The sequence below is a fragment of the Lissotriton vulgaris genome, chromosome 2_2 (genome assembly GCF_964263255.1).
Source record: "Lissotriton vulgaris chromosome 2_2, aLisVul1.2, whole genome shotgun sequence".
NCBI classification, from domain to species: domain Eukaryota; kingdom Metazoa; phylum Chordata; class Amphibia; order Caudata; family Salamandridae; genus Lissotriton; species Lissotriton vulgaris.
The window spans coordinates 165754236-165768310 of record NC_141688.1 but is presented as its reverse complement, the minus strand read 5'-3'; the positions used below and the strand labels follow the sequence as shown (position 1 = coordinate 165768310).

The window sequence follows — 14075 nt, the reverse complement described above, 5'->3', positions numbered from 1 at the left end:
ATGTTGGCTACACCATGAAGACTGGTTTAAAACGCACACAGTCTAAACTGTTACTCTCGCTTTATTACCCAACAGTAGTTCCTAAACCTTAATTTTATTATACATTCTTACCTAAAAAACGGGCTTCGTCTCCGTAAGGGGGGTTCTGTTTTGCAGCCGGGTACTTTTACACGTGGCTGCATAAAGATACAGAAGGTGCATATGCTAGCGTCGGTTTGCTTATTTTGTTAATTACACGATGAAGACAAGTTTAAAAAAGCACCCAGTCTAAACTGTTACTATCGCTATATTGCCCAGGATCCCTTTCTTACCTGTTATTCGCACACAACTGGTTTCCCCGGGACTGCTGTTCTAAGGCGTCTGACCGATCACCGCTTGTATTGTGAGAGTATCGACTGCTCTCAACGTGGTGGTCGCTTTTAAAACTCGTCATCGGGTCACATGGTTATGATAAACCCCCATGTGACTCGTGAGAGTGTTATACAAAAAACGCGAGTTCCTCTGTTTTTTTTATAACTTTATTTTAGTTGACAATAACAAGGCTTTAGACTGTGTTGCTATGCCGATGGGGCTGATGTTATTTACAAAAGATTCCTACTTCAGAATCCACTGAATGACTCAAAATTAGTTTTTGTCAGCCAATTCTCAAACATCAGCAACAAGCTGAAAAATGTGATTCACTCGAGTTGGCATATTTTAAATGATGGTAAGGAAGTTAAATTGGCCAAACCCATATTTGCTTTTAGACGTAATGAAAACATTCGTCAAAACCTGGTTCATACCTACAGGGAACAGAACCCAAACAACCAATTGACATTGAATGGCAATAAAGCGGTGGGAAATTATAAGTGCAGCAATTGTTCTATATGTGAAAATTGTATCATAGGGAAATCCTTGACTTACAATAACTATACTATCAATTCAAAAACCTTAAACAATTGCAGAAGTAGCAACCTTGTCTATATAATCCTGTGCCCCTGCAAGCTAGCTTATGTAGGAGAGACAGGCAGGGAGATAAGACTGCGTTTGTTGGAACACAGATCCGCCTTGAAAACTAACAAAGAGAATGCTCCCATGGTGGATCATTTCAAACAACTGCAACATAAACATACAGAGTTCTCATGGTTTGTCATTGAAAAAATAACTGGCTCAAAAAGAGGAGGTAATCTGGAGACAAAACGTAAAAATAGGGAGCAGTGGTATATCTCCACTCTAGACACGGTCAACCATGGACTCAACACGAAAGAAGACTGGATGAGAATAGTAACATAGATTAATAAAAGAACCCCCCAAGATGATAACCTTTGACCCAGAAATAGATCAATACCGGCACCAATATCAACATCTTAGTGTTTTATTGAACTAACACAATAAAAACCCAGTAACTGGCTTATGCGGCACAGTAACATAGGATATAGCTTTGTCCAAATCAACCAAAATAAAATAGACAGGAATTGTATATCCTTGCGTTATAATATAAAATAAAAATAAAAATAAAAATAAAGCTTAGTCGATGTCAACCTAAATACAGAAAGCGAAGACTTCGTGGTTAAATAATATAAAAACCTAGCAATTAGCACTCGCGGGGACACTCTCATCCGATTCTGAAGTAGGAATCTTTTGTAAATAACATCAGCCCCATCGGCATAGCAACACAGTCTAAAGCCTTGTTATTGTCAACTAAAATAAAGTTATAAAAAAAACAGAGGAACTCGCGTTTTTTGTATAACACTCTCACGAGTCACATGGGGTTTTATCATAACCATGTGACCCGATGACGAGTTTTAAAAGCGACCACCACGTTGAGAGCAGTCGATACTCTCACAATACAAGCGGTGATCGGTCAGACGCCTTAGAACAGCAGTCCCGGGGAAACCAGTCGTGTGCGAATAACAGGTAAGAAAGGGATCCTGGGCAATATAGCGATAGTAACAGTTTAGACTGGGTGCTTTTTTAAACTTGTCTTCATCGTGTAATTAACAAAATAAGCAAACCGACGCTAGCATATGCACCTTCTGTATCTTTATGCAGCCACGTGTAAAAGTACCCGGCTGCAAAACAGAACCCCCCTTACGGAGACGAAGCCCGTTTTTTAGGTAAGAATGTATAATAAAATTAAGGTTTAGGAACTACTGTTGGGTAATAAAGCGAGAGTAACAGTTTAGACTGTGTGCGTTTTAAACCAGTCTTCATGGTGTAGCCAACATAGCTAGCAAATCGATGATTGCTTAAATGTACAAAACCTAAGCGCATGCACGCTTTGTATTTTTACGCAGCCTCGAGTAAAATTACCCGGCTGCCAAACAGAACCCCACCCACGGAGACAAGACCTGTTTTTTAGGTAAGAACGAATAATGAAACTTAGGCTCAGGAACTATTACTTAGTTAGAAGCCCATTCTATTTCATAATATAAAAAAACATATTTCTTGCAGTACAAAACGATTCAAAACGGAGGGGAACCCTTAATTCAAGTACGCCGGTTGGCGCAGACAAAAAGAGGTATATTATTATGATGCAAACTCGACAATACATATAGGAGATTTCCGCTGCAATTGACCACTAACGCAGCAATATTAGAAGGGGAAATGTATTAATTTATTCTCTGCAATTTACGCAGGTCTGGGCCAGTTCTGTCTTTGGATTATTCTCCGAACAGACAAGTTGCTAAATACAAGCATTTGAAAATAAATTTAAGGTAATAAGAAAGCGCGCACTAGAAGCCTAATTATAAAACATCAATATTTGGGCATGCTTTACTTAACATCATACTCCTCCAAATTTCAGATTGGAGCATAAAAGCTTGATGACTTCACAGGCGACAAGGAGCTACACTCTTGGTAGCTTTCTACGAGCAACATAACCATTCCCGTTAGTGCTCAACATAAATTCATTGGTATGAAAGACATTCGTGTGTGGTTGTGTATGGGACAAGAGTATGTGGACAACACTAACCAGAAGGTTACATTTGAGTACAATGTATTTTAGCAATAGTAAAGGTAATTTGAGACCACTGTGTAATATATAGGGCCTTTTAGATATTGTTAAGTTTGTGTTGAAAAATGTGCACTGTTAGTTTTTTTTTTTTTTAAAAGAGAGAGACAAATGTACAAAACATGGTTGTGCTAGTATTTGTGGGTCTATTAGAAACCTCTCCTAATGAGCCAGTGGCACAGTTTGCATTAGTATGAATATTCTTGAATAAATCTTCAGAAAGGGGAATGGAAAAACTAAGGGGGTAAATTAACAGCAAACAAAGCACAGTAAAAAGATCTGCATGTAATTTATATAACACCACATGTCAGTATAACAGTTGCATTGTATTGTATATTTTTTGTGCATTAGGTTTAACTCTTTCACGTTGTGGAGAATAGAAATATAAATTGGTCCTGAGGAAGGAAGCCTTTATCAAGTTGAAGCTTCCGAAACGCGTCAACGCTAAAACTTAAATTCATATTCGGCGTTGCCAACAACAATCTTGGCTCAAAGGAACAACATTCCTTCCATTGTTGACAAACTAGATGTCCGAAATGAAATGATAAAGACAGATAGTAGTGTCTTTCTACATTAATTTCTCCACGTCCACGTTAGGTGGCCCTGACTGTGTTTTTATATTTTTGTGTATCTTTGTGCCATATATGTTTTTAATTGATAATTTTGTCGATAAATTTTGTAACCGAAATATTTTTAATAAATTGTACCCTTTTTATAACTTGTTTGCATATGTTCCTTCTTGGTAAGTGTTTTTTAGTTCCACAAAATGAATGGTGTGATTTATGGTTGTGAGTTTGAATCCTGATCCAGGAACAGGTTACAATACTCCCCAGTGGGAAAACCCTTTTGTTTTACTTTATGAAATAAAATGTGAGCTAACACAATAATATAAGATAATTAGTGCGTAGCATATCCAAGGCACACGTCATATGGGGAATGTAAGGTAGTGGGGGAAAGGTAAACAGAGGAGAGGAAAGCAGATAGAGTCAGGTAGATCTGAAGAGGGAAAGTACTCCAGGGGAAACAAAGCAGTTGAGGAGAGAGACAGATAAAACCGTGAAGAACTGTGGCAAACAATGTCCGCTGTCTGGCTGGGTAGGTGATGGCCGAGGGGTTGACCCAGAGCAAGACTTCACTATTGCTGCTTAGGACAGCTCCACCGGGCAGCAGCTAAGGGTACTCGGGCTCCGCGGTATGCACAAACAGTTAAAGTTTCAGTCCAAAGGGTATCGCCATAGTTCCATAGAAGGCATCAGTCCCAGTGTTACTGGGAGGCGTCGTCTGCCTCGTCGTCCATCTAAGGGTGAGAGCAGGCAAGGTACGAATGGGGAAATTGCAGCCACCATTTTAGAGTCAAGCAGGTACAGGCTGCATCTTAGGACCGAACGCTGTGAATGGCAGATACAGTGCAACAGTCAGCAAACAAATGGTGCCCCTGGTGTTCCATTCGGAGTGAGCCTGTGGGTCAGGGTCAGGGTGCGCAGGGTCGCAGGGAAAGTCCAGCACTAAGGTCGAGGCCTTAGGGCAGATAGTCACTGTGCAGCACTGTATACTTTTGCAGAGATCAATCTAGCCAAAACAAACAAACCTGATAGATTTGCTCGAGACAAATGCACCGATCAAATCCCCCATATATGTGGGTGCCATTTTCAAGTCAGGCAGAGCTCAGTCTTTGTACAGTGGAACTTTTTGGTGGACCACAAAGTCCCCACAGCATACTACTCTCAGCCAGGGAGATGAACAATGCCAATTGTACCTCAGATAGTAATTTGGTAACCAGCCTGTGTCCGGTCGGTCCGATCAAAATGCCTCGTTTGTGGGCACCATTATCAGGTCAAGCAGAACAGATAAATGAAACGGAGGAGTTCCGCAGGGATTCTCCAGATAACACAGCCCCTCGGGATACCTTTCTTAGTCGGAGAGGAAAGTAATGTCAAACAGACATCAGATATAGCCCAGAGCTCCACGGGGGTCTTTACTTGGTAAGTGCTTCAGTCGTTGTGTCCGCTGCTGTGTCAAGACGGCGGTCATATTATTGGTGAAAGGAAGAGGACGGCTGATCTCCGTAGACCACAATCGAAAAATAAGACACAAATAAACTGGAAAAATGTTGAATTCGCTCATAGTTCAGTTCTGTAGATGTTCCGGAATCTGGGACTGGTAGGCATGTTATCGGATCCAGTCGTTGTTGTGGGATAGCACTCTGCAAAGGCCCGCGGCGGTGGAGCTGCACAATTAGGCTACCATGTGCACCCCGTCGCGTTGTCCTGTCCAGTCTTGTACTTAGCTATGTACACAGTGGCATGGGCGTGTTTCCTTTGAAGGATACCATTGTATCAAACTCCCCCACTACCTCTATGCGCTTTCCACCAGAAGCTACTAGTTTAATGGCAGATTTTCTGAAAACAACAACCTTGTTCTGAAATTTATTCGAGTCCTCTTCTCCAATCAGCCTAAAAAGGTGACTTTGACTCAGCCATCATTTTCGCACACACACACACACTTCCAACATCCACCCAACAATAAGGTCTCCAGACCACGGAGAGATCTGCGGAGACATTCTGAATCTATTGTTCGACATACAAAACTACACTTTCATCTCTTGACTACGAGGATCTAGAATCATTCACAGTACTAACACATTGTTCTTTCTCCTTTACCTTCTTCCCTTTAGACTTACATATGTTTGCTAAATGTCCTTTTTCTTACAAACAGCACACGATTTGCCAATAGCAGGAAAAAAAATTAAATTTCCCAAATGATTGGTACTCCCACACCTGTAGGATTTCATATTCTTACACTTGACTTTTCTCTTCTTACTGTGTTTGGTTCCCAACTCACCCACTATTTATTTAGATGATGGGAATACATACACTTGAATGCCTGCAACTAAATCTATAGACTTGTTCAAAGTTAAATTGGGAGTGGTCAACAAATCTTCTTGTACCTTACTGCAATTAGTATGCTCCACTACTTGATAAATTTGTCTTCAAAGTCTTCATACTCACATGTCGATGCTAAGGTACTCAGAGCACCTACATAACTTTCTACAGTTTCTCCATGCACTCGATGTCATCTGTAGAATATTTGCCTTTCATTACCACATTTTTACTCCACATCTAACATTTTAAGCGCAGATGCATATTCATCTTCCACATTCCTTCACCCATTACAGGCTGAGATGGAAAATGCTTAAATATCTTTCTACCTTCCGGACCCAAACAATGTTTCAATAATGCACGCTTCTTTTGATGAGTAAAATCATAAATAACTTCCAAGTATGACTCAAAACCCTACTTCCATTATTCCAAATCTATGGAAGGATTTCCTAGACCAGGAAGAAACGAAGGTGGAGGAATTATACTTTGCTACATATTCCACTCAAAAATGCTGTAAACCTGCCCAAACAATATGAGTATTGTAAGTATTATTTTAACGACCACCTTAACATAACAGATATTGCTTTGAATGTGCCATGCTGGTGAGGTTGTTGTAATAATATTGTTCAGTAGCGCGCGAAACACAGAGGCTGTGTCCACATGCCATTATGCCATATATTATAGTGCCAAAAGTATATGAGCAAACCTGCATGACAGTACCTGAATGGCACTGAAGGTTATGGTGTGTGCATCATTGAGTACATAGCAAGTATGCTCTGAAGGAAATGGCAAAAGTACCTGAGCAAGAGGCCTGCTCCTGGATGACCAGAATGTTATGGTGTGCCCATTACCGAGTGGACAGCAACCGTGCTGTAGGAGAAACTTGCTACCTTCAATAGGTGTGCACATGTACCTTTTATAACTAATCTGCACATCAAGGTGTGCGCATCGCCGGGTGCACAAATGCACTTACAGTCAGGATATTGTGAGTTATAGTGTGTAAATTACTGAACGCACGCCGCACCTTTCCTGATATCGGGAACTAGACCGCTCCCAACAAATCTACCAGAGCAACTCTGGCCACAGGCCCAAGATGGCCGCCGCTGTGATGTGTGCACGTCATAATGCACATAACGGGTGCTGACCTGCTTGCTGTCTGGAGTCTACGTACACTCAAGATGGCCAAGCTGTGATGTTTCATGCTGCATTTAGCTGGCACTGAACCGCTTACCATCTGGAGTAGCCATACACTCACTATGGTATCAAAATAGGTGGGCTCGCACACCTCTCACTCATCAGCGGGATCGCCCCTAAGGATCATGGTAAGTGTAGTTACCTTTTCTCAAACGCCGTATCTTCTATGAAATTTTCAAATATCTTCATCTTCGCCATCCCTGGACACGTGTTTCGGGGTATTTACCCCTCGTCAACAGGGATTAGGCCATCTTCTGGGGTTGCTGATGGCTGCTAAATATCACCAGGTATAGTACCAATACAGAGGCGAGCACGCTGCACCTTTCCTGATATCGGGAACTAGACCGCTCCCAACAAATCTACCAGAGCAACTCAGGCCACAGGCACAAGATGGCCACCGCTGTGATGTGTGCACGTCATAATGCACATAACGAGTGCTGACCTGCTTGCTGTCTGAAGTCTACGTACACTCAAGATGGCCAGGCTGTGATGTTTCATGCTGCATTTAGCTGCCACTGAACCGCTTACCGTCTGGAGTAGCCATACACTCACTATGGCCCCAGCTGTGACTTGTCACTGTGACTCACCACTGACATGTATCGTGCGCTTCGCTTAGACCAAACAGGCCCACTCTCGAACAACCTGAATTTGGCAGCAGACGTGTTCTAGGCAGGGATGTCTCCTAGGCATAGACCCGACAAGTTTCTCAAATGTGGTGACCTCACAGCAACTGTGATTGCTCGAGTGAGAGAAATGTCGCAAGAGAAGGCCAAAAATGCACCAAAGGCCCTCATGTGTCCTGCACACAGACAGCCCCGCTTGTCAACTAATTGCCAGTGAAATGAGTCTAATTTACTTTTGAAAGTTTTGCTTCTTTTTATTGTGCTCCTACTTCTATGTTCAAGTTAACAGCAAACTGGCACATCTTCAAATGATACATTTCACAGCCACTCTATGATGTACTCCGTCCATACACAAGTTGTTCATTCCAAGTACATTTCACATGAGAACCCAACACATTGTTCATGGAACGTGGCTTCATTTACATATATAAAGAGAGATTTTAATAAAAATATATCGTTGTAGCTGGCTGCTGGGAAGGTGCTAGAATTTCTTTAATACAGTCACAGTGAAAACAGATGGCTTGTTAAATCCTCAATAAATCAAAACTCTTTCTTTGTGTCCAGTTTACAATAGTCACCTAACCGCTCTAAATATCCCCTTTAGGAAAATCAAGGTTAGAATAATTTTAATACCCCATCAAAAGCCCAACATTAAACAAGAGTATTAAATAGCCATATTTCTAGCGTATGAACTGTTTCGTGTATCAACAAGTAGGCAGTATCATCTTTGGTTTCACTCAAGCTTTAGTTTTAACATGAACCTTGCTGGGTTGTAAATTAAAATATCAAACAGATTAATCTTACATCTTGAGAGTCGCAGTCCTGCGGGCTTGGATTGTGCTTCTTTATCGATTGTCTTGCAATGTGCTCTTTATTTTCTGTGATGCTCCTTAGGGCCTGGAAGAAAAAAAAAGTCAAGATAGTTAAAAAACAGTTTTCAATAATTCCGGAAACATATATTGACAAAAAAATAGTTTAACAAATAACTGAAAGCCAAAGAGATCAATAACTTTTCATCCTCTCGAATCCCATGCTATATCTTCAGAGGTGCTGACATATTGGGGGCACAATCCATAAATCAATCAGTCAGGATTTATAAAGCACGCGAATCACCTAACAGTGTAGGCAGGCACTTGCAGTTCCTAGAAGCTCATTGGAACAACCAGGCAACGATGCCATGCCACAAGGCCACAGTAATGTATTGCCCTATTCATTTTCAAACAATACTTACAACTCAGACTATTTTTCCACCTTAGCAAAGGTTTAAAAAAAGCAAAGGAATTAAGCTAGCTGTTTTCCAGATTCTTCAACTATATTTAAATTAATTGGCAATCATGATTTTCAAGTGAAGAGCATGTTGTTTGTTCCAAAGAAAGTAATGGCTTTAATGTGCCTCAGTGCCAGGGCTCTGAAACTCGAAAACAGTGGTTCTTAACCTGTGGTTCTCCTCAGGGGTTTGCAGCGCCTGCTCAGGGGTTTAAATATATCAACAAGTTGATAAAGTGAAAATGAATAATAGAGCAAATTGTACGTTTGAAATTGTTTAAATGTTCCTTAAATGTGAATGTGTTTGAAATTGGAAGAAAGTAATGGCTTTAATGTGCCTCAGTGCCAGGGCTCTGAAACTCGAAAACAGTGGTTCTTAACCTGTGGTTCTCCTCAGCGGTTTGCAGCGTCTGCTCAGGGGTTTAAATATATCAATAGGTTGATAACGTGAATATGAATATTAAAGCAAACTGTACGTTTGAAAATTTTAAAATGTCTAAATGTGAATGGGTTTGAAATTGGAGGCAAAGATTTAAGTTGGTATCCTTGAATTGATTTGTGGGAGAGTGCAAGGGTATCAAACAGAATATAAATATTGTACGAACGATAGTTGGCCTTAATTGAATTAAAAAAACTCCAACCGGTCTATTAACATTACAAATGTTGATATTTTTAATATGTTTTAGTGAATACAATAAAATATTTAATCATTTGTGTACTTGTTTTAGGAATTATTGTTTCTTTATTTTTGTGCATTTCTTTGGGGTTCAAATCACAGAAATTGCTTAGGCCGAAGACTCAGCTCACCCACAATTGGCAGACGTTAACTTACTTGCAAGTCCTTGGTATATTGTATCAGGGGCAAACAGGGCCTGTAAATAAAAGTGTCTCCCATGAACTGCAGAACTTATTGTGCCGCCACAAGTATGACAAAGCAAAACAAGATTCTCTGCCTGCCATTTCCTCCTGGCAGAGCAGTCTTTAACTGCTGACGCAACTTTTCCATTTAAAGGAATGGCAAAGCACAGACCACCCTCCTTATTGCCTTAACTGCTTCGAACGCTCCGTGCCAGTGCGGACCATTCTAATAAACGGGCGGGGCCGCGTTCGCCAACGGACGTGCGCAGCACTACCGAGGTAGTGCTTGCGACGGCCATTACTGACACCCGCAGCGAACGGGTTAATATCTGCAGATCACCCCCAATGCAAACCTACTGATGCCTTAAGACAGAATGTCTTATATTGAAAAGATGGACATGTGGTTTAGTAACTGTGCATGTTCTGGCAGAAATGTTGACATTTGTACTGTAGAAGTGCTAGTAGCCTCATTGGTGTGTGCAGAGGTACACACTGACAATTCAGCAGTGATAACCTCTGAATGGGACTACTAAGTACTGATACTTCAAGGTATCATAAGAATCGTTTAATTAAACACAATTTTAATCTATGGTAACATTGCTCAAATGGCAACCTTAGCAAGGTGCCACTTTGTTGTCGAAAGTTTCCAGTGACCGTTCCCAGTTGAACACACGTTGCTGTCCTCAATGCAGCCTTCTGCCCTTCTGGGAAGGGGCATGAATGACTCTCTGGAAGGAAAACAAAAGGCCTGCCAATGGAAGGGGTTTGACCTCTTCCTGGCAGGAAAGCCAAACAGGGTGTGAGCCCAAACATAAAGCTACAAATGTGAAGCCATCTTTGAAGGACAAATGGTAGTCACACCCAAGAGGGTTGCTCTAATGTTTTAGCAGACAGGCAGGCATCTTGGATAGTAAGGGAGAAGTTGTTGCCAAACCATTTCTTTTGTGGGCGTGTAGCCCCTAGATAGCCAAAGCTCTAGGATGGACTTGGAAGCTAAACACACAGAGAGAATGGATATGTCATGTTGGGAGTGGGTAGAATGGTGCATACTGTGCTAGCTAGATGTCACTAGGTGGGAAGGGACTTGGTCGCCTATTGGCTAGCGGTTGCTACAGCCACTGAGAGCAGGAGATAAGTATAACAGTGGCACCCCTGATACCCAGAGCAGGTCGGCTGAAGAAGAACTGCCCTGCTGTTACCTGGAGCCTGCAAAAAGCACCTTCCAAACAGACTGGACTGAACCTGCTGCACCTTGGGCTACCAAAAGATTAGACTGTGCCTGTTGTGTTCGAGGAAAAGTCTCCCCCAACAGAAAAGGTGACTCCTAGTGTTAGTTGGATGACTCCTTTGATACATACAGCCACAGTTGCATAACAGCTGAAGAAGCCTGCCTTGGTGGGTTGGTAGCCAAGAATGAGCACTGAAGTGCACCCTGGGACCCTAAAAAGTTGCACCTGAGTCTGATGGAACCAAGAGAATCATCAGGGATAAGTTTGTTTGCCCATCAAGGAAGTTACTGCCAGTTAAGGGAAACACTGGTTTTGCTGTAAATGGAGAGCAATAGACCATTGGCAACAGTTTTTTTAAGGCCTTCACCCGGTCCTCAAGGGATATGCCCCCCTAAAGCCAAAGTCACCCCTCTGTGTTTGTGCACTGAGAGGGTCAAAGGAAGACCCCCAATGCCAGCTCAGCATCCTCAGCATCTTTGAACATTCGAAGCATCCTGCATCCATTAATTCATGACCACTCAATTGATTGCTGTGGTATTTCAACCATCGACCCTGGACCAGAACTAGTGACTGCTTTAACTGAGAGGTAACTGTACACCTAGAACTTCTTGGTCTCTTTGCCTGGCTCCATGGTGCATGGTGCATGGAGCTGGTCACAACAAGAGTGCCCTTATAACTATTTGTAAGTTATTTGCAGTGGCTAACTCTAAATTGAGGGTCACAGTTACAACTATTTATTGCTCTAAATTAAAGGCTGAAATGTATTGTGTCTCTGGTGGATGTTTGTCATCGAGGTGTATATTTAAAGATAAAAAACAATCTATTTTCATAAATTGATGTTGGATTTTCATTGTTGCATTTTCTTCTCTTTGAACTGTTTTAGTACTTCCAAACGCTTTATACATGTTCCTTCGATAAAGCCTGACTTCAGCGAGCCACACCTACCAAGGACCCAGTGAAAGTTTTGCAAACTGATTGCACCTAATAGCGAATTATGACTTCATTGCACTGTGAAGCTTTGTAAATACACCATTAATAAACCACTTTCTTCACAACAGTTTAGTCTGAATCCTATCCTGAAATAATTCTGTTGTGTTTTACTGCTTTCTACAGCAAGATACCTGCAACCAAACAGACTAGTAAGATTTTAATATAGTCGTCCAATTGTTTTGCAAAATATTCAGTAATCTGAGATCTGCTATTCCTCATCACAGGTGTTATTTTTGAATCCACACCCTGAAGTAGGACCTTGAATTATCTAACCATTAAATCCTTTTGACACACCCTTCTGACTGTACATAAACTCCCTTTCACATCCTTTGCTAACTACATGAACATACATTCAAAAAAGCCAATTACAGAGTGAGAGATGCAGAATGACAGTGCCCCACAAATTCCAGAGTGTAGACGATGACTGCTAGGTAACTTTAATATTACCATCTTCATCCCATTCCATTTTCTAAACCTTACTATAAAAAGTAGTGTGAGGCATATGAAGTTGGATCTGAGCTGGTAAAAATAGTGCCATAGAGCACAAATATCAAAGTGGTGACCCTACTTTATTAAACTATGTACTTAAAAACTGCCACTCTGCATAACAATACCACTGTCTGACTCTTCAATGAACACTGGGACATGTGGCAACTTGGCACATGGCTAGGTATTCACCTCAAAATGTAAAGGCAGCAGCATTTGTGGAATATGTCTGAACTACAACTGGAACACATGATCTGGAGTTACCATGAAAATGCACATTTACCTCATTGGCACAATACCAAAGAGGGCATAAAAAAGATGGAAAAATTCTAAAGCAATAGTCATTGTATTGCATGTATATACTGCATGTACAATCACCCCAAATTGCTTTCCCACCTGGTTTTCTGGTCTTATGATTCTGTGCACCTTACCCATGCTAACCAGAAGTAACATGTCTGAGGTCCCATTGGATTACCCCTGATTGCAATATTTAACTTAGTTATAAGATCCTGGTACAGCATGTAAAAATTAAATTCCACGCATGTAATATACATACTACCCTTGAAGTTAAATGCCATTTACAGAGTGGGCCTGTAAACATGGCTTCAGGCTTACCCTACGTAGGCAGACTGCAGCAGCTTCAAAGCTTGCTGTCAAGCATGTTTTTATAGGCGGGAAACCCTGCAGTTCAATATTAACAAATCACCCCTGAGTAAACCTTGTCACTTACAAAGTTCAGTGTCTGAGAATTAAAAGAACAAATCCAAATTAAAGTTGGCATGTTTCTACAGTGATTGGCCCTAAAACCGATTTTCACTTGCAAGGCTGTAGCTGGAGCCTAGAAAATGTGAAAGTACTGAACAAAAACTTTAAACTGATACGTTAGACAGGAAATGGCTCAAACAAGTCATTCAAAGACTATTTTTCAATTTATTAAAAGACCAATTCAGTTGTGAAGTTGGATGTTTTATATGTAGTTAGGAAAACTAACTTTTATAAAGTTATCCTCCCCCTGCCTGAAACCGCTCAAATCCAATTAGCATTAGCCTTCTAGCAGCTGCCTAGCCAGTGCTTTACCTTAGTTAGGTGTGAAAACTACCACCAAAGCAGAACAATGGTTTATGCCTTGCAATATGGTTGATTTGGGGTGAATCTCTATCAGCTCACGTAGGACAGTTGATGTGGGGCCATGAATTCATGAACTACAAAGGGACAGAGGTGAAGCCTTTGTATTACAAAGTTTAGTCTGACGGAGACATAAACGAGATAAAACCTTTGTCCACAAGGACCACATTAGTCAGGATGGCAGCAAACCCAGTGAAGGGACCCACACCGAGATCTGGTTTGAAGAGGGCAAAGGGCAGGGGCTACTTATTTCCCTTGCTACACCCTTGGGTGGACAAAAAGACTCGGCATTAGGGAGGAAGAGCTCGCCCATCATTGACTTTAAGAATAAATATATGGAGGGATTGTTTGGAAATAAGGCAAAGAGGATGTGCTGCTAAAGTGGGGAAGGTTTCCCCGAGCAACATTTCCTCCATTGGTCAGGGAGTGTCCA

The 14075-nt window shown here is 41.4% G+C and overlaps 1 protein-coding gene across 2 annotated transcripts in view; it reads right to left on the bottom strand.

Annotated features, from left to right (window-relative positions):
- Nucleotides 1–14075, bottom strand: part of LUZP2 (leucine zipper protein 2) — a 1380972-nt gene that overhangs the window by 156750 nt on the left and 1210147 nt on the right. For both annotated transcript variants that reach the window (XM_086959880.1, XM_086959879.1), the window contains exon 10: nucleotides 8493–8585. In XM_086959880.1, coding sequence (XP_086816006.1) covers nucleotides 8493–8585 — 93 coding nt within the window. The remainder of the gene's footprint in view (nucleotides 1–8492; nucleotides 8586–14075) is intronic.